This window comes from Spea bombifrons, chromosome 3 (assembly GCF_027358695.1).
Source record: "Spea bombifrons isolate aSpeBom1 chromosome 3, aSpeBom1.2.pri, whole genome shotgun sequence".
Taxonomy (NCBI): Eukaryota; Metazoa; Chordata; class Amphibia; order Anura; family Pelobatidae; genus Spea; species Spea bombifrons.
The window spans coordinates 93,638,028-93,662,431 of record NC_071089.1 but is presented as its reverse complement, the minus strand read 5'-3'; the positions used below and the strand labels follow the sequence as shown (position 1 = coordinate 93,662,431).

The following is a 24,404-nucleotide window of genomic DNA, read 5'->3' as shown; positions in this document are numbered from 1 at the left end:
CATTTGGATATTTTGGATGGGAAGGAATGTCCTGTAAGTCCATATTTAGCTATTATCTAATTACTTCCAGTAAATGGAAAACAAAATAACTGGCACCAGCCATCAAAATACAAAAAATACATTTATATGTGCATTTAGAACGACAAATTGTCATGGATTAAATTCATCTTGGTTCAATTCAAAAGGGCAGATTTTACATTTACTTGTCCCGTTTTCAATTGTCTCCATCCCCTCTCCTTTTTTTTTTTTTTTTTTTTTTTTTTACATTTATTAGTGTTTTTTCAATCTTCTCCATCCCCCTCTCTTTTCTTTTTTTACATTTATTAGTGTTTTTTCAATGGTTTCCATCTCCCTCTCTTTTCCTGTAAGCTTTGTTTAATAACTGTATTTCTTCTTGGTAGCTGTCTCTCTCCACATGCTGCTTCTTGCTGTTCTGCCTGTGAGCCTCAACTGTATCTGGAATTGAAATGTTAATATCACTGTCAGGGTTGTTTGTCGGGATGAAAAGAGAATAAGAAGCGGTTTCCCCCAGATCACAAGAGACAAAACGATTCTCTTTCCGTGAATAGCGCAGGGATGGAGATCTGGCTTGAGTAGAAGATTGGCTTATATTGCTGATAATTGACACTGTGTCCATAGCTTCTTCATTTTCACAAATCTCAAGGACTTCTAAATGTATCTTCACATTGGTGTCTGGAAACTGAGTGGGAGAATCTTCCTTGCTTGGCTCGTGGCCTACGCTCTTTGACCGGTATACCTCAATCTTTTTGGATGTTGGAGTTATTTTTTGCCCTTCACTGCTTACCTCATAAGTTGATAAGGAAAGAGTTTTTCCAGTTGGTGCATGAAGAGATACTGTTCCTTGAAAAGCACACAGTGGTATTGCTAACGCTCCCCCTGAACGCTGAAAAAGAAAATAGTTTGGTTTTTTTAACTCATTTATAGCTTAGATAGGTTTTTTATATATGGCAAGATGCATCATAATATGTTTTCAATATTTATCATATGAGCCACATTCAATAATATGTAAAGAAAAGAAAATAACAGTCCACACCCAGTCATCTTCTATTTTATTTCTTTCCACTTCCAGAGAAGGAGATAAGCTTTGACATTAATCAACATAGCGTAATATGCTATATACTACTTGAGCCTTGAGCATTATTATCCTTCCTTAAAGGGAAGGAAGCAGAAATAGCGAGTATGCAGATATGCAGAACTGAAGGGTTATGTGGCCTTTTAAACATGGCAAAGGAAAGTCCATTAGAAAAAACACTTCTCACACTCAGCATAAAATACAATCCTTATTTAGTAATGTAGGTTAGAACTGACAAAAACCTGGCTTCCAATAAACTTCCATTATCTGCAGACCTGGAGGCTGCCATTGTTGCCAGTGATATGATATTTTGGGTGATGCTCCCTGTGCAAACACCACACTGACCTAATTCTTTATGGCAATGCTAATGAAGTCCATTCCTCCATAGATTTTCATTAAAAGTACCCAGCTGAGTGATTAATGCTGATCCACTCTGTTGTTTACCACAGGTAATCACTAACAGTATGATAAGGAGTCAGGTGTTTGTCTAGTAGATTGGACTAAGATAACACAGCCAGGACAGCTAGAAGGCTATTGTGCAGCTGCCTGGAAACATATCACACCAGCAGGGTATGCAAGAACGTTTAAAAAAAACCAAACAAACAGTATACTACGTATTTTTAATCCAATACTCGTAATATAAAACAGTTGTGAGTTCTCATTTAACCTTCACTTGCCAGTCAGAGTCAGCTTTCTTTCAGAATTTCTCTTCGGAAGAGACAGGACATGGTTTATATGTTATGCTGATATGTTATGTCTAGTTATTTAAGACAACTTAACCAAGCCACTTCAGCTTATTTCATTAAAAGTCTAACGAGTTTTCCCATTGACTCAATGTTAGGATATTATAATGAATTGAAAATAGTGAATAACCAGATGCTTACAAATAAGTATGAGGTTAAGTAATAATTTGGGTGTACACATAGCCCACCTCAAAATGCAGCCTCTCATGCGTCACAGAATGCCCCACCTAACAGACTTAGGAGTAATTATTTACGATGCCTTAAAGGTAGCAGTCAATGCAACAAAGCATTGGGACAAGCAAGCAGGGTGCTGGGTTGTAGAGGCATTAGTAGCAGGAGGTGGTTCTTCCACTTTACAGATCTCTGGTCAGGCCTCACCTAGAGTATTGTGTACAGCTCTGGAGTTCAGAGGAGGGCGACCAAAATGGTAAATGGTTTGTAAGAAATTATCAGGAAGGAATAATGGTTCTTAATATGTATAGCTTGGAGGAAAGAAGACTCGGACCTTAATCCTTGGTCTAGTCTTAGATTCATGATTAGGCCCATGCTTGATTAAATTCCCTCAATGTTTTAGCCTCTACCACTGTTGGGAGGGTGTTCCTCTTATTCATCTCTTTCCTAGTATAGTTAAATGCCCTTATATTGCATCTAAATGTATATCTACATGTATTAGAAATGCACCCTATATGATTTCCATGGGAGCAGTCATCTTAACTTGCTGATCACATGATTATTCCTCCTAATAATGTAATTTGGGTGAGGAAAATGAGACTTTAGGACAGGAAATAGATCTGTGGTATCGCTTCCGTATCATTTTTCCCCACAACATGCATCCTTCAGAGGTGGAGTGCTGTGACATGAGCATGCACAGAGGATGTGCGGTATGAACTAAAGATAAACTATAGTAATGGAAACAACAGTCATGATTGTATTATAACATTAATTCTGTTATTACAGGAGATGTCTTAGATTAAAGCTCTTTACCCAACTGGACATTAAATTATGGCCAACACAGCAGTGTATCCCATGTGGGAGGAGAAGAGTAGCAGCAGAAAGAATATGTGTGTATGTATTTGTTAAAGCGCCTTTGCGTGTTGATATGTATGTGTGTTAGATATAGGGGGCCATGACGAAATACCACACCCAGATGCCACTAACCCTAGGCTTCCCCCTGTTCTCATAATCTGTGTTTATGGGAAGACCTCAAGGCAGAGTGATGAGTGAAGCGGAGAGTGGGATGAGTATGGGAGCCCAGGCATCAAACAGGGCCACAAGATTTCTGATGGCAGCCCTGACCACAGTATTGCTCATTTATTCTCAATAAATATGACAGCATGTGGAGTACATTTCTGCAATTATGTCTCTTAGAATGTAGGACACAATTTTCACTTGAGGACCATATTTGCCAATGCATTAATTTTTAACAAACTCTGAGATTCCTAATCCCGACAGTTACTTTTTCGTAGAACATAATTTATTTTCTTTTCAGCCTATAGTTTTTGAAACCATTACATTTTGTGTTTTTTTATTCTTTAGAATTCTTACATTACATTTTCATTAATAGCTCTGACATAGTTCTTTGCAAACAGTTTTTTTTTCTCTGAATTTTATGTGAGCAGTTATTTTGAAGAACTGACTCCATGCTAAATGTCTTAGCCCTGTGAAGATGAAAACGCTTTAAAAAATAAATACACAATAGCTCTGTATAATACATGTGTTACTAGCATGGATGTATGATGTTAATTTCTGGTAAAATAGCAATTTAAAGGATGGTGCAAAAATATGAATATCACACAACGGAAAAAATGTATTATAGCACATTAAACTGAAAGAATTATAAAGCAGGCTATCAATTGGTTGATGCCAGAGGAGGCCCCTGCAGGCGACCAATAGAGTCGCTTGCACGGCCCTTTAACTCCAGACGGCGAACCTTTCCGTTCCCGTTAACCCCTGCAAAGCTGCGTAGATTAGGTATGCTAGACGGGGAAGGGGCCAGGGAGATTAGTAAACGGCGATGAACATGAAGATTCTTCGCGTTGTATGTCTTCGTCTTCATATACGTTTTGCCGCCGCCATGTTTGTTTGTTCGGTATTCGGGCTGAACAATGAAAACGCACCCTTTGTGTTCGTTTTCATGTTCGCCCGAATACGAATGCACAAGTCTAGTAGATACAGTAAATTCCTGAAGCATCTGCTCTCTCAGTTTTAAGGGACAGCCTAATGTTCCCTACCATAGAAAGATTCATATTAAAGAGACCATGCAACTGTTGTATGAATTAAAGTGCATATGATGTATATATACAGTATATATATAGCCATTAAATAAATAGGTAGTACAGGACATATAATGAACATTAAGTAACTCTCTCCATATAATTTATTATCCTAATATTGTGGGTCTTTTTTAAAGAAGTATATATATATATATATATATATATATATATATATATATATATATATATATATATATATAATGCCCCCTATTGTGAAAGCACTATAGGATCAGCTGGTGCTGTAAAAATAAAATATAATGTAATGTAAAGTGATTTAGTATATGTTTGACTCATTGGCTGCGTTAGTGTTCTATCAGACTCTCAAAGGCTTCTGTTCCTTGAGTACTTAATTGGTATATTTCCTGGAATGCTCCCAGTAATGGATCCAGTAAGTAGATGGGACTAAGCCCCAGGGGTGTAGCTAGCTCTGGGGAGGTGTGGGTGGAAAGTGAGTTTAACTGGATAGTAGTAGAAGATCAACACCACTCTAACACGTTGATGGGTTTGATGACCTGGTGAAAATTTAAGTCTGTGAGTATTTAAAAGGTAAATCATTAAGTTCATATATCTATAAAAAAAATAAACGCACATACATTTTACAAATTAATTTTGTTCCCTATTGAGAAGACAAATACTCTAGTATTCTCAACATTTATATTGAGAGCACAGTGTCAAGAAATGTGAACGCAAATTGTTCCTAAATCCTTCAATCTCATTTTGCTGCACGGTACACTGGGAGATAAATAGAGTAGCTCAAGGTTACAAGAAGCAGACACTGGATTGAAACCAGAATTCCAAGTATCAGGTTCAGCCTTGCCTTTACTATTGTTAAGTTGTCCTTTGTTGGCCTTCAAAGTCACAAACAACAAAAAACACTGCTTCATAATAAAGTTCTTCCCCCCTTCAAAACTGCAGTCAATGCAGATGTATTATTTATGATCATTTATAAATAAGTACTAAAAACAGCTCTCTCTGTTAAATAAATTAGTTACATCATAGAGACACAGAGCTGCCTCTGTAGCTTCAAGCCATACCTTTTGAAGTATCAAGTCCGATTCTAGAGACTCCAGAATGTTATACGAAGCAACCTAACTACAAGATTGGTTTCATTTTCACATTGCACAAAAAACACAGCTTTCAGAGTTTTGTAGCCATGAATTTGTTGTATTTATATCCTTTTTTGGAGAGGAAAGAATTATATTTAAAAAAATGGAACTGATACAAAATCCTGAAAAGTTATAAAATCAGGAGTGATTGTGTGATGTAAACATCATGACACTGTTTTTTTTTTGTTTTTGTTTTATGTTATAGACTCTATGACCACTTTCTCTTAGGATGGTACATCTTGTTACTTCCTTAGTCTGCAATACTCCACTGCTGACGTATAGGCTTCGACGGGGGATGTACGCTACTTCTTCTCTCGACTTTGGTGCCCTTTTTGTTGCACCATTCTTTTATTTTGTGATACGTGCACAATGTAACCCATATTTGCGCAGGTCTTGTTGTGCCTGCTTGCTGTATATTTAATCATCTGTATGTAATGCTTATACTTCTGTTCAACTGTCGGAATTTGTACCTCTACTGCCTGCTTTTCATGTATGTGGAGATTGTCATCTATTGTACCATCAATAAACGGAATTTGTTAAGTTAAAAAAACAAACAAAAAAAAAAAAACCATGACACGTGAACCGAATGGCTATTGAGAAAAACAAGATTTTTTTACAATGGGGAATGAAAGTAGCACTAAGACTAGTCTGCGAAGGACTATATTATGTTTCAGACGACAATTATCCATGGAACTGCATTCTATGAAGTTTGGATTTTAAAGGGAAATATATGCCAGGAAATAACTTTTTATTACCTGAAATGTAGCTTGCTAGCAAGCTATGGAAAGATATTCCAATAAAAAATGAAATGACTGATACTGGTCCAAAATGACAGCCTTTTGTGTGGAATGGATATGCTTTTGTTTCTCGCTGGTCACAATCTGGAATGACAGACTTGCTGGAATACTCCCTGACATGCTTGAAATAAATCAAAGACGAATGAGAACAAATCGAAAGACAGTTTTATTCTCAAGAGTTGTCTTTTTTCTTATCATTTTCTTCTGGGATTTCCTGCATTTTTTCTTTTTTCTTTTAATTAGATTTTTATGTATAGTGATATATTTATCTTCAGCTCTGCCCTAGGCTTGACCTATGACAGTACCTCGACCCTAACACTAGGCCCTCAGTTATAACTCCAATAGTATTATAAAACTTATTTTATAAAGTAGAAGACAGTTATCTTAAGAAATTTAGTTTTTGGTTTTTAGTTCACTTCAAACAAATAGACTGGAATTAGATTTGTTTCTGGGCACCAGTATCAAAATAACTTTTTTTTTAAAAAAAGATTGCCTGACAAATCATTACGAGTTAAAAATGGAATACATGGCTTAGTATCACTGCAGAGAAAGTTAGAAGTGACTGGAGTAAGTGTATGCCTGGTGCAGTGCCATTATTGATTGGAAATGGAATTAGACGGCCTAAGGCATAACATGTTTACAGACAGCCAGTGGAGAAAACTGCCATTCTTACTGCAGAAATATGTATCAATTATCCCTACTGTGGTTGTCTACCTTGTTTGTAATTATAACTATTAAGAACGGGACAAGGGAAAGCGATGTCAGTTATTTCTCAGTATGAGACATATAAACGTTTTCTCATTGATTGTGACAGTTAGTAGCATATAAATCAACTGCATGGCTCCTATTTCATTTCTGTTATCAAAGCCAAGAGTTAAATATAAAATCATAATAAACCATCATGCTCTTTGAAGAAGTTTCTGTATGTGTCTGATGGTAGTCAACATTGTCAAATCCTTGCTTCTAGTTTTGTTTTCTGTTGCATCTGATGCTTCCACATCTAAAGCAGGCAGAAAAGTTCCACCCAAATCACAAAAGAAAAATAAATAATAGATTCCACCCAGCAAGAAATCTGGTGCTTTGGTATTCAGATAAATAGGGTGGTTTTTTGGCCATCTGGACAGACTTTGTGGCTATAGACTCAATGCAATAAAGCAAGTAGAATGCTCTCCGACCAGGCCTCATCTTGAGGATTGTGTACTGCTCTGGAGACCCCATTTCCAGAAGGATATTGACACATTAGTGAGAGTTCAATTGATGGCTACAAAAATGTTAAGTTGTTAGAAAGATAAAAATTATCAGAAAAAAAGGGAGAAGGGAGATGTCATAGAAGTATTTAAATACTTAAAGTGATTTGACAAAGTGCGGATGGCAAGCTTATTTGAAAGGAGGAGCAATATCTAAAACAAGAGGTCACCATCTAAAACTATAGTGTCAGAGGTAATGTAAAGACGTTCTACTTTACCAAGAGGGTAGTAGATAAATGAAACAGTCTCCCAGCAGAAGTGGTGGAGGCTAATACAGAAAGCTAATTTTAATGGGCATGATCATATCATATCCTATCGGACCAGACCAAGAACTGATGTCTCAAATTCTGTTTCTATATCCTGCCAATTAACTCTCTGAGGATGAATTCAAAGGCAGGAGGGACTTTAGATTGTGCATAGTGTGGAACAGGTTTTTTTGTACTGGAATTATAGGACAGCTGGATCTGCCCCACCCTTCCCACCTTTTGCCACCCTATTCAGGCCATGTGGAAGCTGAAGTGGAGGTCTGTATTGAAATATCACAGACCCCCATTGATTTTAAGGCAAGTCAGGGGAGATCAGATGATCTCCCCAATGGCCAGTGTAGCTACCTGGGATAGCTGGACAGTGTCGAAAAACAGGAATGTTGGTTGCTTTCATCAGCAAAACAGGGGCAACATAGTATACTGTGTGGCCCATGTGTTGTGCATGTCTGGACGCCAGCAAATAAAGTATATTACACCGATTAGCCATAACATTACCACCTGCCTAATATTGTGTAGGTGCGGCACGGCCTCCACTAGACCTCTGAAGGTGTGCTGTGGTATCAGGCACCAAGACTTTAGCAGCAGATCTTCCTGTAAGTTGCAAGGTGGGGCCTCCATGGATGCATTCTAGTTCTCCAGGTAAGCGACTGTCAGCAACCGTGCCGACAACCGACCCACAGCCACTCACCTGAATACCCACAGGTCGGTCCTCCGCCGCGTCCACGCTGCAACTAGTAGGCGTGCACGTTCCCCATCTCCTTTTTCTCTACTGCAGGAAGGAGGGGGCTGTGCGCGCTCCCGATGACGTGAACATTCAAAACCCAGCAGCTCCTGGTGCTGGGCACTTGGTATATTTTATCCCTGAGCGTTCCTGTATTTTGCTGTTCTAATTATTGTTGTGACCCAAGCTTGTTGAAAGGACTTTGATGAATTTCTGGATACCCTGACCCCGGCTTGTTTTACGTACTTTGATTCAGTTCTGGTCACCAGCAAAATTCGGGGCGCATGTGTACATAGAAAAAAGAAATAATCTGATAGTGTAATATTGTCAAAAACAATAAGATATGTAGAAGGTGTAAAATGCACTCACAAACAGTGCCAGCACAACAGGCTCGTCTGAGGTATGAAGACTGTTCTTTATTCTTTAAAATCTCTAAGAGCATAAAATAAAGAAAACAACCATATGGTGCAGTATCTTCCTTAATAGTATGTGCGCAAGTTAAAAAAGCACTTACAGGATGGTTGAATTCAAGTCGCTATTCAAAATAAATGTCCATTGAAGTGGATCAGGAACATGCAGATTGAAAAACTTCTCAACGCGTTTCGCCGCTCACTGGGCTTCCTCAGGAGAAATAAATATCAATTGATGTCATCCGCTATGATAATCCGCAATCGTGGTGAGTAAAAATAGAATCTATATTCATTTTACACCTTCTACATATCTTATTGTTTTTGACAATATTACACTATCAGATTATTTCTTTTTTCTATGTACACATGCGCCCCGAATTTTGCTGGTTACGTGTTTGAACGCCGAGAGGAGCGTTTTGGTTGGGCTGCGGCAGTGATACATTAGAGAAGTATTTTTTGGTTCCTATTCTTTTACCATCACCTTACACGTGTTTTTTGGGTGTTTTTAGTTTTTCGTTTTTCAGTTCTGGTCACCCTGACTCTGGCTTCCATACCAGACTCCACCGATAAATTACGATTACAGCCACGCACACACACACACGGTCATCGACATGATGCAAAAGAAAGCGTCATTCGTCAGACCACCTTCTTCCATTGCTCTGTGGTCCAGTTCTTATGCTCATGTGCCCATTGTAGAGGCTTTTGGCGGTGGAAAGGGGTCAGCATGGGAATTCAGACTGGTCTGTGGCTACACAGCCTCATACACAACACATTGTGATGCACTGTGTGTTCTGACAACTTTCTATCAGAACCAGCATTAACCTTTTAAGCATTTTGAGCTAGTCTGTTGGGCCAGCCCTCGCCCCCCTGTGTAACAGTGAGCCTTGGCCACTCATAACCCTGTCGCCAGTTCACTGCTTTTCCTTCCTTGGATAGCTTTTGATAGGTACTGACCCCTGCAGACCAGGAATACCCCACAAGAGCTGCAGTTTTGAAGATGATCTGACCCAGCCATCTAGCCACCACAATTTGGCCCTTGTCAAAGTCACTCAGATCCCTACGCTTGCTTGTTTTTCCTGCTTCTAACACATCAATTTTGAGGATAAAATGATTACTTGCTGCTTAATATATCCCACCCACTCACAGGTGCCATGATAACTAGATTATCAATGTTATTCACTTCACCTGTCAGTGGTCATAATGTTATGGCTGATTGGTGTAGGAATTCTCATTAAAAGTCATCTCTAATGTGTTAATTTTACTAAAACATTTTAAAACCCATTTTTGATACATTTTATTTTTGGTTTGTTTTTTGCTCTTTTAATTTAGTTCACTGCACAATAAGTGAAAACCATAGCCAGTAACCTTGGCTTGAAATTCAAGGTGAAACAAAACATATAAACAGGTTTTACATTAGTATACCTCTAAATTCCTTAAGTCAACAAACTATTTGCTGCTTTCTCAAGGTAATTGATTATAGTGAATCATCCAAGTATGGGCTATTAAGTGGAAAAAGCTATAGATCTAGAACACAGGATTTATGATTTGGGTTTTCGGCTCTAATGGAAACACAATAATAAAACATGTGAACTTACCCCTCACTAAATTAGGTGGTTATTTTAAAAGCTGGCTTCTGTAGTGTGTTAATTGGATAACCTTGGGGCCTGTTCATAAAACCTGGAGTCTACAGGCCAGCAAGGTCAGCCGTACCGTATAGGTGTACTACATGGGCTCTCCAGGTCAGCGTAACAGCTTATCTCCCTAATTACTATAGATGATACTCCAGCAATATTTGTAATTAAATAATGCAAAGTTAATTTGGGTTAAGGTTTTCTGGATGCCATCTCATTGATCTCATTGATCTCATTGATTTAACTATGCAATAGGCAAATGCAACTTGCAAGAGAAGCTCAATGAGATTAGCCTTCAAAATGTATAGTAATATTAATAATAGTGTAACGTGGTGCTTATTTCTTGGATAGTTATAAAAAAAAAGCAACAACATCATTTTGATGAAGGAAAGATTATTACTCGCCAACGTCATATCCAAGTAATACAGAATGGGTTTTCTCTTAAAGAACACTAGTGAAATGGATTTATCAATGAGGCATTTTATTTACAATGTCATCCAAGTCCTTGAAAGGGACATTGAACAGTGATTAATGTGTTTAGGAGTCTACGGAAACAGGTGCATCTCTAAGACCCTAGTCTCTCACTCATTTCCCCACCCCAAACCTTTCATTAATGGATAACCTTCTGTAGAGGTCAATGTGACATTTAATGGGATTGGATAAAACATTGTCCACAGATTAGAATATAAATCATGGTCATCTACACACCAACGACTAGGATCCCTTGGTCAACCTGAGATCCAATTGTTTTATTCCAGGAAACAGCAAAATTGCAAGCAGTCTAAAGGTGCTTTTAATTTGTACGTAGCTAGTGCCATTAACAGCAATGTAGTCCGGTTAAGTTAGCAGAAGCTATACTTTCTTTTCATTTCTAATACTATATATAGTTTATTGTGTAAGTGAAATAAAGAATTGTTTCACGTATTAGTGCTTTCTTAATTCATTATATAATTACTAATGCTAGTATGCAATAACAATAAGATATTTTTAATGTGTGATTCTTATTTATAGAAATCATGTTTCCATAACATAATGCAAATTGTTCACTAAACCAATATCTTCTGCAATTCAATATTCAAGGTTGTTATATTGATTGAATCTTCACTTCCCAATATGATAAAAAGAGGCGACTGTCCGGAAATTAATGTTTAAATAAATAACCAGCAAAACCAACATAATTTAGATAAACTGTTAACAAAATGCTTTAGTTAACATCTGTCTTCCCAGCAGTCAAGAACCAAGAGGAAGACGTGATTTAATCCAAATTCAACCTAACTCAAGTCATACAATATACTGTATAGGTAATAATGTATATATAACTTTACCTGTCGAGGAGTTCGTTCAGATTTACTTCTGCACCACTCCCAGTCCGTGAGCTCGGGTTTATGACCTTCTTCGTGGGATAACCTTCTTTCCTGCCCTTCATAAAATGTAGACTTGTCAAAATGTCTGACATCATCTCTTTTGAAAACGCCAATTTTTTCAGAAAGTAGACGTCCGATATCCTTGTCTTGGTCAGATTGGATCTCTGTTCCAAGCATCTTGAGTTTACCCACATCTGAAAGCATTGAGCTGTCCACGAAACTTATGGTGCTGAAATCTAAAAGAGCCGAGCTAAGAATCCTGTCACTTCGAAGCTCATTGGGGTTTTCGTAGTCATAGTTAATCAAGTTATGGTATGATATAGAGTTTTCTCCTGGTACATGGTTTTCTTGTGATATCTTATAAATTCCATAACCTTTATTAAATGACAAATTGAAATCAAATCTTCTTTTTTTGGCTAGAGGAAGAGGAGACATAATGATATTGTCAGTAAAAAAAAATAACACGTTGAACGCAAAATGATGTGAGATAGCAGAAAATGTTCTGTTTCTTCACACAATTGTTTCTTGTTTTTTCTTTCACTTAGGGGTGATTGATCAACTTGTACAAATTAAAGGGTTTTTTTACGTTTATTTTAAGTTAACCAGTCTCCAAATAACTTTGCTATAAAAAAAACTTTTTTGTTACAGATTAGAAGCTTTAAGGTTTAAAAGGCTTTTGTGTTTCATGTGTAATTAATAGATTCAACCTTTTATTTTTAAATTTGATAGATCTATGTTTACTTACAGTATCTGTTCTAATGGAAAAATGGTCAGGACATATTTATTAATCCCTTATGGTATTTAGAGATTAAATCATAATACTAAAGGTGAGTTATCAGTATATAAATTGTATTTTCGGGTGCTTTTTTGTTTGAATTGCCTTCTTATAGCATGTCTTTGTTTGATGTTGAGGGTCTATATTCATTATCACCTTCATTGTTGGATCAACTAAGTTTATTTACCTTGCAATGTCTTTTCAGGTTTATGTTCTTGAAAATCTGACCAGTATTTTTGTTATTTTAAATAAATTAAAGAAACGGCCATTGGGCCAAACTTTCCCATATACAGCCACGTGAAAAAGAAATTACACCCTCTTTGAAGTCTATGGTTTTACATATCAGGACATAATAACAACCATCTGTTTCTCAGTAGGTTAACTTTTTGGTGGTGTCTTCTTTAACCTATTTATTTTATGTAACTGACTGAAAACTGAAAATAATGTATAGTTCAGATTTGATGTTGGAACAAAAAAGATGGAATTGTTGATTGCATACAAATTAAATCATCAATATAGTGACGGAAAGAAAAGATGACCACTTGAACAATGAAAGTAAACAACAAAAAAATTATGGTAATTGAGGTTTTGACAAAAGTAAATTGAACAAGATTAGAGGTGTGGGAAACATGCAGATACAAAAATCAAAGAAAGTCCTAGACAACAAAATCATAAGGGTAAAGTGACCTTTGAATTAAACACACAGCAGCTCATTAGTTACTTTCGTCAGCGATGTTTCAGTAGCATGCTGTGAGTAAAAGCTTTTTTGTTAAGAGGAGACGAGAGGCATTGAATATTACCTCAAAAACACTACTCTCGGGAGAAGAAGCAGCAATGGCTTTTTTTAAATTGGAAATTACTATGGAATTGGACATTAGAAGTTGGAAAAGGCTTATCATGTAAATGTAATCAACAAAGCTTTTAATTCAGTGATAATATCGCTACAATGATTGCCCAATGAGATGTCACTGTACTGCTTTTAGTTAATCCAACTAGACTGAGAACGGGTTGATGCCAGACATCTGTGGTAGGAAAATTATTTGAAAGCTTGTTGAGGCGTAATATTCAGGAATAATATCATTAGTAAGAACCAATAATGTTTAAGAAGGACAGCTCTAACAATATAGATCAGAATATTTTTGTTAGTGTGCTTTATTTGAGATAGGCTTAGAATAGTAAGCAATTTTGCTTGCGCCTAGGTTGACAACTGGCTTAAAGAGTTTACAGAGTTCAAGTTATCCAGCTGGACAAAAGTGGTAAGTGGAGTAACTCAGGGACTGTACAAAGAACAAGAGGTCAGCCACTCAGACTTGAGGAAAGTCATTTTCACTTAAAGCATAAATGTTTTTTTTCAGTAAGAACAATAAAGATGTGGAATTCACTGCCTACAGTGAATGAATCTATAGATACTTTTAAATATAGGGTGGGTAATATTGTTTTAGCAAACATGAAAATACAGGGATATAACTGGTTATAAGAACAATTAGTAATAGCTTGTTGAACCAGTAGGAGATCAAATTGCCAGTTTGAAGTCAAGAAGGATTTCCCCCCCTCAATATGGGGGTTTTGCTTTCTTTTGGATCAACACCAAGGTCAAACATGATGGACTCTACCAACCTTAATTACTATGTTATTATTTAGACACAACAACTTATAGAGAGCATTAAAAATGAGGGATGCAAGATTCTAAACCACAATGAACTCATAAGAATCCCTTTATAGATTTAAAGCAAAGGCCAATAAAATGATACTTACTAACAAAGGAAAATATAGAAACATGAATTTATATACTGTAAAAGGGGAAAGGGAAGCATGACCGCAAAAAAGTTGATTGACTTTTTAATAAAAAGATAAAAGCAGAACTAGAAGGCGTGATTTAAAGTTAGAGGGGTGAAGACTGAGCAGCAATGTAAGATCAATCTACTTTACCCAACGTGTAGTAGATACACCATGGATAGATTTCTAGTGGAAATAGTAAAGAAACAGGATAATAGAACTGAAAGTATTGGGAAGTTCGTAACGCTATTCAAAATAAGTAAAAATGTATTTAAGAAGAGGAGACTAGATGGGCAAACTGTTTTTAATTCCATCAATATCTACGTATCTATAGTCAGGTGGCTGTTGCGTTTCCATGACTTTTAGCAGCTAGAATGCAGGGCTTATTGAATTTGGTCGCTTAGGAGATATAAACTTTCTATGCCTGGATTCTAAATTGCCTTTATTTCCCGAACTTGTTGCAGATTTCCAAAGAAAATCTAAATTGGATTATTAAATATAAAACATCCCTAGTAAATCCCTTTATACCGTAATAACAGAAAACAATTAGATTGTGGTGGGTTGACCATAAGCATTCTACATTTAATGTTATATGGTTAGTGTACTTGCCTATGGCTCCTACTTTGTGAAAGTAAATGCATTGAAAAAAAATCATCCTTAACAGGTTAGGTGAAAGACATGTGCTTTAAAGATCCCGTCTTTCATCAGCCAATACTTAGATTTCACAATTGACTCTATAAACAAAAAAACCCTACATAAAATAAAATATATGAAAGCTCAATGATTAGTAAATAAAATAAACTGGAAAAATGTAGACTTAGCTGTGCACAGTCTACTTAGAATTTAGAATAGGATTTTAGTTTTTAATATTAATATTTATAATAATAATAATTTGCCATCATTTTATATCCCTGTTTACCCACATAGTCTTTGCTTGATATGCATATATATAGGGATTATGAAGTAATGACTTCTTTATGCTGTCTAAACACTTCTGATCACCAGATGTGAAACGTTAGCGTTTATCTGTTTGACATCTGAATTTAGAATCCAATAGGGATAGCAAAAGCTATTATGGTAATGTTTTACTATTGATTAAAGGATCTAGTGAATATCATTTTTGCGTATGGTTGTAAATAACATGCTGGAGAAGTCTACCATAACCTACATCTCCCAAGGCAACACCATCTGCGCGTGGAGGTCCAAAAAGTCCGCCAAATTACCCCATTCAGTCCATATCCCACCCATTGGATAGGGCTAATATTTGCACCCTCCCAGAACAATTTTTGTGCTCCCCCATGCATCTGTATAATTGTAACCGTTTATCGCTTACACTTTTCAAAGATGAAAGCGAAGTGACTGGACCCTCCCAGTAAGTCTCTGTGCTATGTATTAAGAAAGGCCATCCTTAGAGAGCAGAAGTCAAATAATAATAATGTACGTTTTTGAAAGTCTAGTCACTGAACTTTACATTATTCAGCCCATTCACAAATAAGGATTTACCAGGAGCAGCCATATTGTCCCAACTAATCAAAGTGATCATATGAAAGGAAGATTCAGCCAGCCCCTAGTACCTTACCAAGTCTAATACAAAACATTCTGACAGCTTGATGCAACAGGTTTCCTGCAAGTTTACATCTTAGTTTCCTTAGGGGTATTGTTTGGCACAAGAAGGCTTTGAGGGTTCTCTTGGAAAGCTTTTATTATTAACTTGTTCTTGTTGGGTAGGTTGAAAAGAACAATTATCTTCTTTTCTTATAAACTTTTAACTTGATTCATGTCGCGGCACAAGAACGTTTATCTTCATCTTCTTTCACTACTCTTAGTAAGTTTGTACCTTGGTGCGTTGTCCTGAATTACCTTCACAGACTTCCACCTCTGCAGTACAATATAGTCAGCACATGTAAAGGCTGCTAACCGCTGTAACAAGATCCTGGAAGACATGCACATCCATTGGTGGTATATGGCATGGGGTTGGTAATAAAAATCAACATCATTGGTTTAGATTAGAGAGCCTTAAAGAACTGCTTATTTTCCTTTCCTTCCAACCCGGCTGCTGATAGATATATATTTTTTTATAGACTGTCATTGTATTGTATACTTAAGTAGTTAAATAGTGGATGCCTTATTTATTGAAAATATATTTAATAAATAAAGCAAAGGTTCTCTATTTGTTTCTTGACTGTGTTGCATATAAATGATAATTCTCTGTATGTATATTAGTAGTGGGACAGTCAGTGAGTGTCATCTATCTTCTTTCGCTGCTATCCTTGTTTAACACCATAGAGGAGCATGGCTAATGACCCACATCCAGCCAAAACGGTGGAATCTACCTTTTGTTGCTCTCTTAGCAGTCAAAATGGGTGAATTCCAATATATATATATATATATATATATATATATTTACTTCCCTAGGAGTTGAATAGTGAAATCAGTTGATATTTGTATACCATGGGCTTAAAATCAGTAAATTATGTGGGATAATTACAGTTCAGGTTTCAGGATTTTAACGGTGACATAATTGTCAGCCAACATTCATTGAGACATGGTTTGAAGCCACTTTTCAGACTGCGTGCAACAAAAATGAGCCCTTTATCTATTACATATGAGTCATTCCTCACACTGCGCGCAAGTGGAATAGCGGAAAATTCTTAATACTTCACAACTGCAAAATCGTCCCTTACCAATATAATCTTTTAGTTTGGTTACCAAAATATTGAATTGCATTATCTGCATATAAGAAGTTTAGTATATATATTTTACTATTTATATTAAGTTAAGGCATTATGAGTAATGTGTGATAAGCTGGCAATTCAATGACTCCATAAAGCATATTGGAAGACTTTTTGTGTTATCAATGTAGTGGGCAGGAGCTTATTTTTCCTATTCAATTGGTACCTGGCAGGTAAGAAGAATACAATTCTCAGAACGTTCTCAAGGATAAAATGGAATGATTTGCATGGTTTGGACAGAGACACGCTAGAACAAATGTCTAGCACTGTTCCTGTAGTCATTAGCTTTAGGTCATTGAATGCCATTGTTTATTCAGTAAAGAAGAAGTTGCTCAAGTTGCAGTTTCATCGTACTGACTTCACTTTCTATATAAAGGACCGGCCCCAGTGAGTTTTTTCTCCAAGAATAGCTTGGATGCCCCTATATAAAGTATATTTAGATCAGTGAGGTTTCTTGAAAATCACTTCACTGATTGACTTAGACATTACTCCAAGAAAGATCAGCCTTTCCACAAAGAAAAAAAAATAGACAGAGATGGCTCTTTATATTAAATCCAGGCAGCTGAACCACAACTCTCCAGCAAACTATTCGCTAAAGAGATTTGCTATGAAAGTTGTGCAGGTAAGTTGCAATTTCAAGTCCCTTAAACCACTCAACATTATTGTAACAAATATGGGGTGAGGATTGGAACCCAGTAGCAGAAACAGGACCAGAGGCAGGGTTGCAGAACTGGAACCAAGGACACAAAACCTATAAGAGATATGAAGAATCAGGATCCGAGGACAAGACTGGTTGAATACCGAATGGAAATGCCAGAGCCAAAATCGCAAGACAATTCGAAGAAAGGGGTCCAACCAGTTCAAACCATACAGGAACAGAAGTCAGAAGCAAAGTCAAGAACAAGCCGGGTCAAATTCACAAAAAACACTAGAAAGCAAACACAGGATCATTATGCCAAGGGAAGCAGTAGCGTGGAGCTTCAGCTTTTATAGGGCATTTCTGGGTTCACCAGAGGTCACAGCCATATAACTGGGACCAGTGACGTCACTCGCCTGCACACTGCCCTCTCACGGTTCCCATGGTTGTGGAGGTAAGTTCTGACAATTATTAAGTGCCAAGAAGGGGTCAGCTTGAAAAATCACGGACATCATTACCACCAAATTATAGCCAGGTTCAGAGGGGCCACCACTGCATTAATACGTTTAAGACCTGGTACCCCCTTTACTCCAGGGGTTGCAGGGGCCTGTATTATGACCCCTTTTGGGTCACTACATTTCTTGTTAATGTTTTACTCTGACTAGAGAATGCCTGAATATGATTTTTGGCAGGCAAGCAGCGGTTAAGTGTAAATACTGTTACACTTAATCAGTAAGCACGGAACTAGCAAGGCTGGCTCCTGCTGACATCCGAGACTCCAGGATGTTATTAGATCTCACGTGTACTGGCAGGAAAATGTCATTGCCAGCCCAAAATTACGTGTATGTAGTATGCGAGTCTGCTATTTGGCCCACTTCTTTAAGGATGTGAAAATATGTCCTAAGTTTGTTAATGAATAAAGCTTAAAAATATTCCCACTTTTTTCTGCAGCAGTTAAATTCTGGGATATGGGCAAAGTTTTTTCATCTAACTGTATTGATATAATGTTAAAACTATTGAGCCAACAGTTTTAAATAAAAATGACCAAGGTTACCAAGTCTTTCCGTGTTTAAATATTCATTGCTTTGCCATTTAATTGATCAAGCTATGAGACCTAAAATTCCACTTCAAGTCTTGCGAGAAAATGATTTTCTATTTGATGATTAATAATAATTTGCATTCTACTTTCGCATTCTGTTTACAGGAGTGGTCAAAGGGGAATTGTTGCTGTCTCAGCTTCCAGCATAAGTCAATTAAATTACTGAAACTACCTATAGCTTGTGCATATTGTTTGCCAATCAGTATGATTTCTTGGAGGTACTTAGTTTAAAGGTTCACCTAATGGAAGCTGAGATTAGTGACAGTCTGAAGCAGAGCCAGCATAATTTAATCAATTTGCAATAAGAAAAATAAAATGTTTCCAATGACTATGTCATGGCTTTGTTACATATACATTGCATAACCGGTTTATGACGTCAACATATACAGCTGAAACTAAAGTTTCTCCTACTTATGCACTTGCCCATGGAAGAAGGCAAAAAAAGTCACTTTTCACTGTACTTTTGTATTAGTGCAGTTTGTTTTTCATTGCCTTCTTATGTGTAGCCTTTAAGCATTCTCAATCATCTCGCTGCTTTGTCTCTTTTGTTTTAATCTACTGAATGTGCAGTACTTTGTACAAGTCTTTGTTTTTTGCAGATGTCTGATATTGGATAAATAAAAACACAGTTACAGTCTGAATGGATCAATATGTTCCTTTTTGCACTAGAATGTCAAATATTTTACAAAGATTATGTTACTGCGCAAAGCAAAGCATACGGGTATACTGGATTTACATGTTGCCATACCCAAGGAACTCTTTAGGTTTTTCATCAGGGTCTCCAGGTCACACTGTTCCAGGCAGCGGGGAGTGGTGCTTGGTCATGTCCACCTACTGCTTATTTACCTCCCATCCTCCACTCACCAAAGGCTTTCTGAAGCTAGCCTTGCTCATATACATGGCTAGCCTCACCTTCAACTGCCATGACCCTTTAAAAAGCCCTATAGGTAGACTAACCTCTGAACTTCCCAGCTATGTATATCACCCTATAACATATACAGTTCTCAAATATCTTGAATTTTTGTGTGTATTTTTATCATGTACATTAGAATTTTATCCATAATAAAATATTATAACAATGTATACTTTTCCATATAAAGGAAGAAACAAGCAACATCTAAAAGTCTTACTTTGTGTATCTTCGGGTGTTATATATGCGTTTCGCTTGCAGTTAATGATGCAGCCACATGGTAGATGACTCCAGTGCTCAGACAAAACAAACAGTGGAGTGATGGTGGCTGCCAGCAAAGTCAACAGAAAGCTCAGGGTATCAAAAGAAGGGGTCTGAAAGCCAACAATATGCTGCACCACCATTTGTATCTGTAAGGAGATTTAACATGAAAAACATTTCAACATCAAAAAGTAATAGCAAGAATTATAAAAAGTCTCATCAATATTCCAATGTAAAATACAAATATTGACTGTGATACATAAAATGAGATTAAGCAGTTGCTAACTACACTATATTACATTATTGTAGACCAATCCACTCCTTCCCTCTCCTTGTGTGACATATGCATCTATCTTATCCATCTATCTATCTATCTATCTATCTATCTATCTATCTATCTATCTATATATATATATTAGTACATTCACTAAATAGGCTATACCTGTAAAGTTTATATAAAAACACTCTCACTTCCAACATAGTGTTAGCACTAGTGTGTCTAAAGTATTCATAAAAGTTACAGTGGCGATATTATTATTTATTGATTTATAAAGTACCAACACATTGTACATGCTGCACAATGGGTAAACAGCACAGAAGTAGTTCCGGTAACAATTTGTGCTAACAGAAAATTCCATTGTACAGTACTGAATAATAAAGAAACAGTTTACTAGATTGAACAGTTCTGTAGTATAAACCAGCAGTCTTTAAATTTAAGATATCAGAAGTAAATAGTGGTGTGGAGTAGCCCACATAAAAGTTTGCTTCCACAAACAGGTATGAAACAAATTGCAATTAGCCAGAAGTTGTCGTTGGTATAGTATGACTCCTTGAACATGTTATTTCAGCCCAGTCTCAGAGTGAGCATACCCTGGCTGTGTGGCAATGAGACTGCCTGTGCATCTGTTTATTTAACTAGTTCACTGACAATGAATGCCTGGCAACAATACTAAATAGCTGTTACACAGAGGAGGCTAACCTATCGAATGACGTTGATTTTCTTTTCATGTTAAAAAAAAACCATTTCCTACATATACAATGTAATACAGCTTTTTCAGGAGAAAAAAAATATCGTATCACTAATATTCTCTTAGTTATTCCTTTTTTAAATGTGTTTCCTAAAGAAGGCTGATATGTCTACGATTAGAGCTCATGACACAGAGCTCACATACCCAAGTATACAAAGTCTCGGCATGAAGAAACTGAAAGCTCTATAGGTTATGACCTAGTATTTTAATGTATTTATACCTATCGTACCCCTTTCCTAAAGTGTCTTTGACTACTGTAACTTGTTTTATGACTACACTTATTATACTCCCCCCTTTATTATACTGTGAATTGGAAAGGGGTAACTACATTAATGCTGTTGATGCTAAATATATGAAATCATGTATGCACGTGAGATTCTGTAGGCACCGAAAGATTTCTGGTTTAATGCATTTTACCACCGGGTTGGGCTAAATACTGTGGGGTTACGGTTATTATGTTTCTGGCTTCAATGGTTTTGGATTCTGGACCCTGCACTAACAAACAGTGACCAACATTGCGCAACATAAGCATTGCTAACTCTCTAACCCATAGAAGGTTATGTGTACATAAAACATGGGTTTGTATTTTCTACAGCACTTACAGGTAAGCTATTGTAATAAGAGGGGAAGTAATGCATCTTTACCATGATTGGAAGCCAAAGAATAACTTTGGTCAAAGCAAGGATAAGAGAATATCGCTTCTGAGCAAAGATTACTGTGATACTCCGGCTACCTCTCTTGCTGTCTGTGCAGTGCTGGTCATCAATGCTTCCATCAGCATGGCTCCTCTTGACCACTGCCTCGGAACTTACACATTTCTCGTTTAAATTCTTCAAAGAATGGCAAATAGGATTATCAGGCGACACCGACGAGGAATTGCTGCCCAGAGGTGTGCTTGGGGTCAGATAACCTTTAACAGTATCTCTGTGATTCACGTAGGGTAGCTGCTGGTGACCATCTGAACACAGCAACTGGTGGGTGAGTGGGACAGATAGCACTGTCAGAATACAGAAGCAGAGAGCATATATTGCAAACAAAAACAAAATATAAGAACTGGTGTAATCAAGAAGGCATCCCCAAGATGTAGCAGCAAATGTTCCCCAACCGAACAAAGGCAAAGAACATATTAATACACTAATGATCCAGATAGGCAAAATCACCCAAGATATTTTTACCCTCAGTTTGGGACTTTCACAGTTTCCTGATTTGTTAGCTGTGCAGAAATTGTACAAGATGATGGTCGATGCCTTTAAATGGCTTGATATTCCCTGAAACAAGTAGAGAAAAGCTGCAGTGCTGCATAGGGGCTGAGAAAGCGACTGAGTGGTCCATTGCTTAAACAAGAAGACCGACACTGGAACAACACTCACAAAGTCATCTACAGACAGGGAAGTTACAAACACAGAGAGAGTAGACCGGCTCTTTGTCTTTGCCAACGAAACCAACGAAACAATGCTACCCACGAACACGAACAGAGTCAAGGTTAGCGTCAGAGAAAAAAGCAGTGCGTTGAATGTTTCAGGTGATTTCTGAAGGTCTGTAATATTGTGCTCTGTAATGATCCTTGTGTCATTTCCGTACAGAATCGTCGGTGACACAGACATCGTTCAAGCAAAATTCTGAAAAGCGCTTCTTAGTACATCACACGGGAAGCCTGACGTAAAACACCCATGTTTTTCTTCGTGTCCTATGTTTTCATCTTCTTCCACAAATCCAGTGTTGGAAAACTTTTTTTTTTTTTTTAAATTTCCTGGCAATCGTCCTAAAAACTATTCTTTGGGGGCTCCAGAGAACATCTTAACGGAGAAGACACAGAGAGCGAGTGCAGAAGATGAGTATTCAGATGATAGTAGTTGCAATCCTTGCATACCATTTCACGTTAAAATAAAAGAAAGGACATGTTCAGGTTGACATCGGAACTTCAATGAATATAATCCATTTAGTGAAAATAGTGCTGGGTTTCACCGACACCATCCATCTCTTTTGGGGGGAAAAAAATGTAGAATATCCTGAATGGGAGCAGAGTTGCAATAAGTGCCGAACGTCGGACGTGTTCATAGCATGCTGGTCGTGTGTGAACTGTAGTAGAAGCAGATTCTCTTTGATTCAGTCTGCGTTGTTGAGAGCTGCAGGAGGGTGGAGCCTTATTGGAGCAATAGAAACGGGGAGGAAAAAAAAAAAAAAACATAGCATCTCATATACAAACCACCGTTGGGAGAAGCAGGTCCTTCCAGTAAAGAATAATCCCCTTTCAGATTTAGTTCTCTAAATTCTGGGCTGCAGCGCAGTGTACACAAACACTATCCAAATAGCATTCAATTAAGCTCAATGTTTATTCAACTAGCCTTAAGGCAAACAGTTTCCTTATACGAAATGACTAAATATAGCAATGTCTATCCATCTTAATTAACTTTAATTGTAAGGAAGTTTTATTTTACAGAGGGGATGGTAGATACACGGAACAGCCTTCCCTCAGAAGTGGTAGAGGCTAAAACAATGAGGGATTAAACATGCATGGGCTAGGCATAGTACTATCATGAATCTAAGGACTGATTAAGGTCTGAGTCTCTATATCGGGGAAAATGGGCAGACTTTGATGGGTCAAATGATTCTTATCTGCCCCCAAAAATGTTTCATGCAGATTGTAAGCATTAGGGAAGCATTTATTATGTGTTTTTTTTTTTCTTTTTAAAACTGCCCTGTTCTGAAATGACTCCAATAACACACACGTTATGTTACCTAGTGAATATGCAACGTGAACATTTTTTATGCATAACGTTAACAGCTTTTTATTTCAGAAATTGTAGTCTGACTAGTTGAATTGAGGAACTGAAACATGTAATTTTCCACAAGTAGTTAGAATATGGAGCAAAAAAAAAAAGGTTACAAAAAATGCCAGTTTAAGAAGCATAATGCAGATGTAACGATTCACTGTCACGGGTATGAACCTGAGTGAGGAGGGGAACGAGTTTCAAACCTTTCTCCTGATTAACCACAATAATAAAAAAATAAAAAAGTGTTAGCCCTGCCGCTATAATATGGGGCTGGAGTTAAATCCTATTCAATTATTCTTCTAAGACAAATAAAAGAAAATTATTAAGAAAGAAAAATATTAACTAAAACTGAACCTTTAATTAAACAATTACAATTAGAGTGGCGGGTAATCAATTCACAAAAAAAGCCCTGGAACTAGCAGCACTCATTAGTGAAGGGTTGGAGGCACCGTAAAGGCGAAGAGAAATCAAGTCGGGAGAAAACTTAGGGTAGCTAGGATGAGCTTAATATAGAGACGCAGTATGGGTTGCATTCAACCGCATTATAGTCCTAACGAGCCTGCCTAAAAAGCCGTAATTATATCTGTGGTTATACTGCTGTGGAGCATTGTGGCTGGTGTAACCCGTTCTCACTTCCCAGGCGGAGTGAGCCACGCCATTCTGTATTAAGTACAATGCCGAAAGGCCCGACTCGCGTTTCGGTGGCAAGAAGCCAGCTTCATCAGAGGAAATTAGATTTATGGGTGCGGAAAGTTTAAAAA

At 37.2% G+C, this 24,404-nt stretch overlaps 1 protein-coding gene across 1 annotated transcript; it reads right to left on the bottom strand.

Annotated features, from left to right (window-relative positions):
• Positions 1–266: 266 nt before the first annotated feature.
• On the bottom strand, positions 267–22,991 carry GPR149 (G protein-coupled receptor 149). The gene is made up of 4 exons (XM_053460094.1): positions 21,514–22,991; positions 19,801–19,990; positions 11,613–12,067; positions 267–904 (listed from the first exon to the last, which is right to left on the bottom strand). The coding sequence occupies exons 1-4, from the start codon at positions 22,471–22,473 to the stop codon at positions 335–337; spliced, it is 2,175 nt and encodes a 724-aa protein (XP_053316069.1). The 5' UTR covers positions 22,474–22,991; the 3' UTR covers positions 267–334.
• Positions 22,992–24,404: the final 1,413 nt, after the last annotated feature.

Bases quoted from the DNA above. Each gene is read 5' to 3' on its own strand.
- GPR149 (XM_053460094.1), bottom strand. From the start codon at position 22,473: ATGTCTGTGTCACCGACGATTCTGTACGGAAATGACACAAGGATCATT. The intron at 12,068-19,800 runs GTAAGACTTTTA...CTCTTCCTCTAG, and splicing joins AACACCCGAAGATACACAAA to CCAAAAAAAGAAGATTTGAT. The intron at 905-11,612 runs GTAAAGTTATAT...TTTCTTTTTCAG, and splicing joins CTGAACGAACTCCTCGACAG to CGTTCAGGGGGAGCGTTAGC.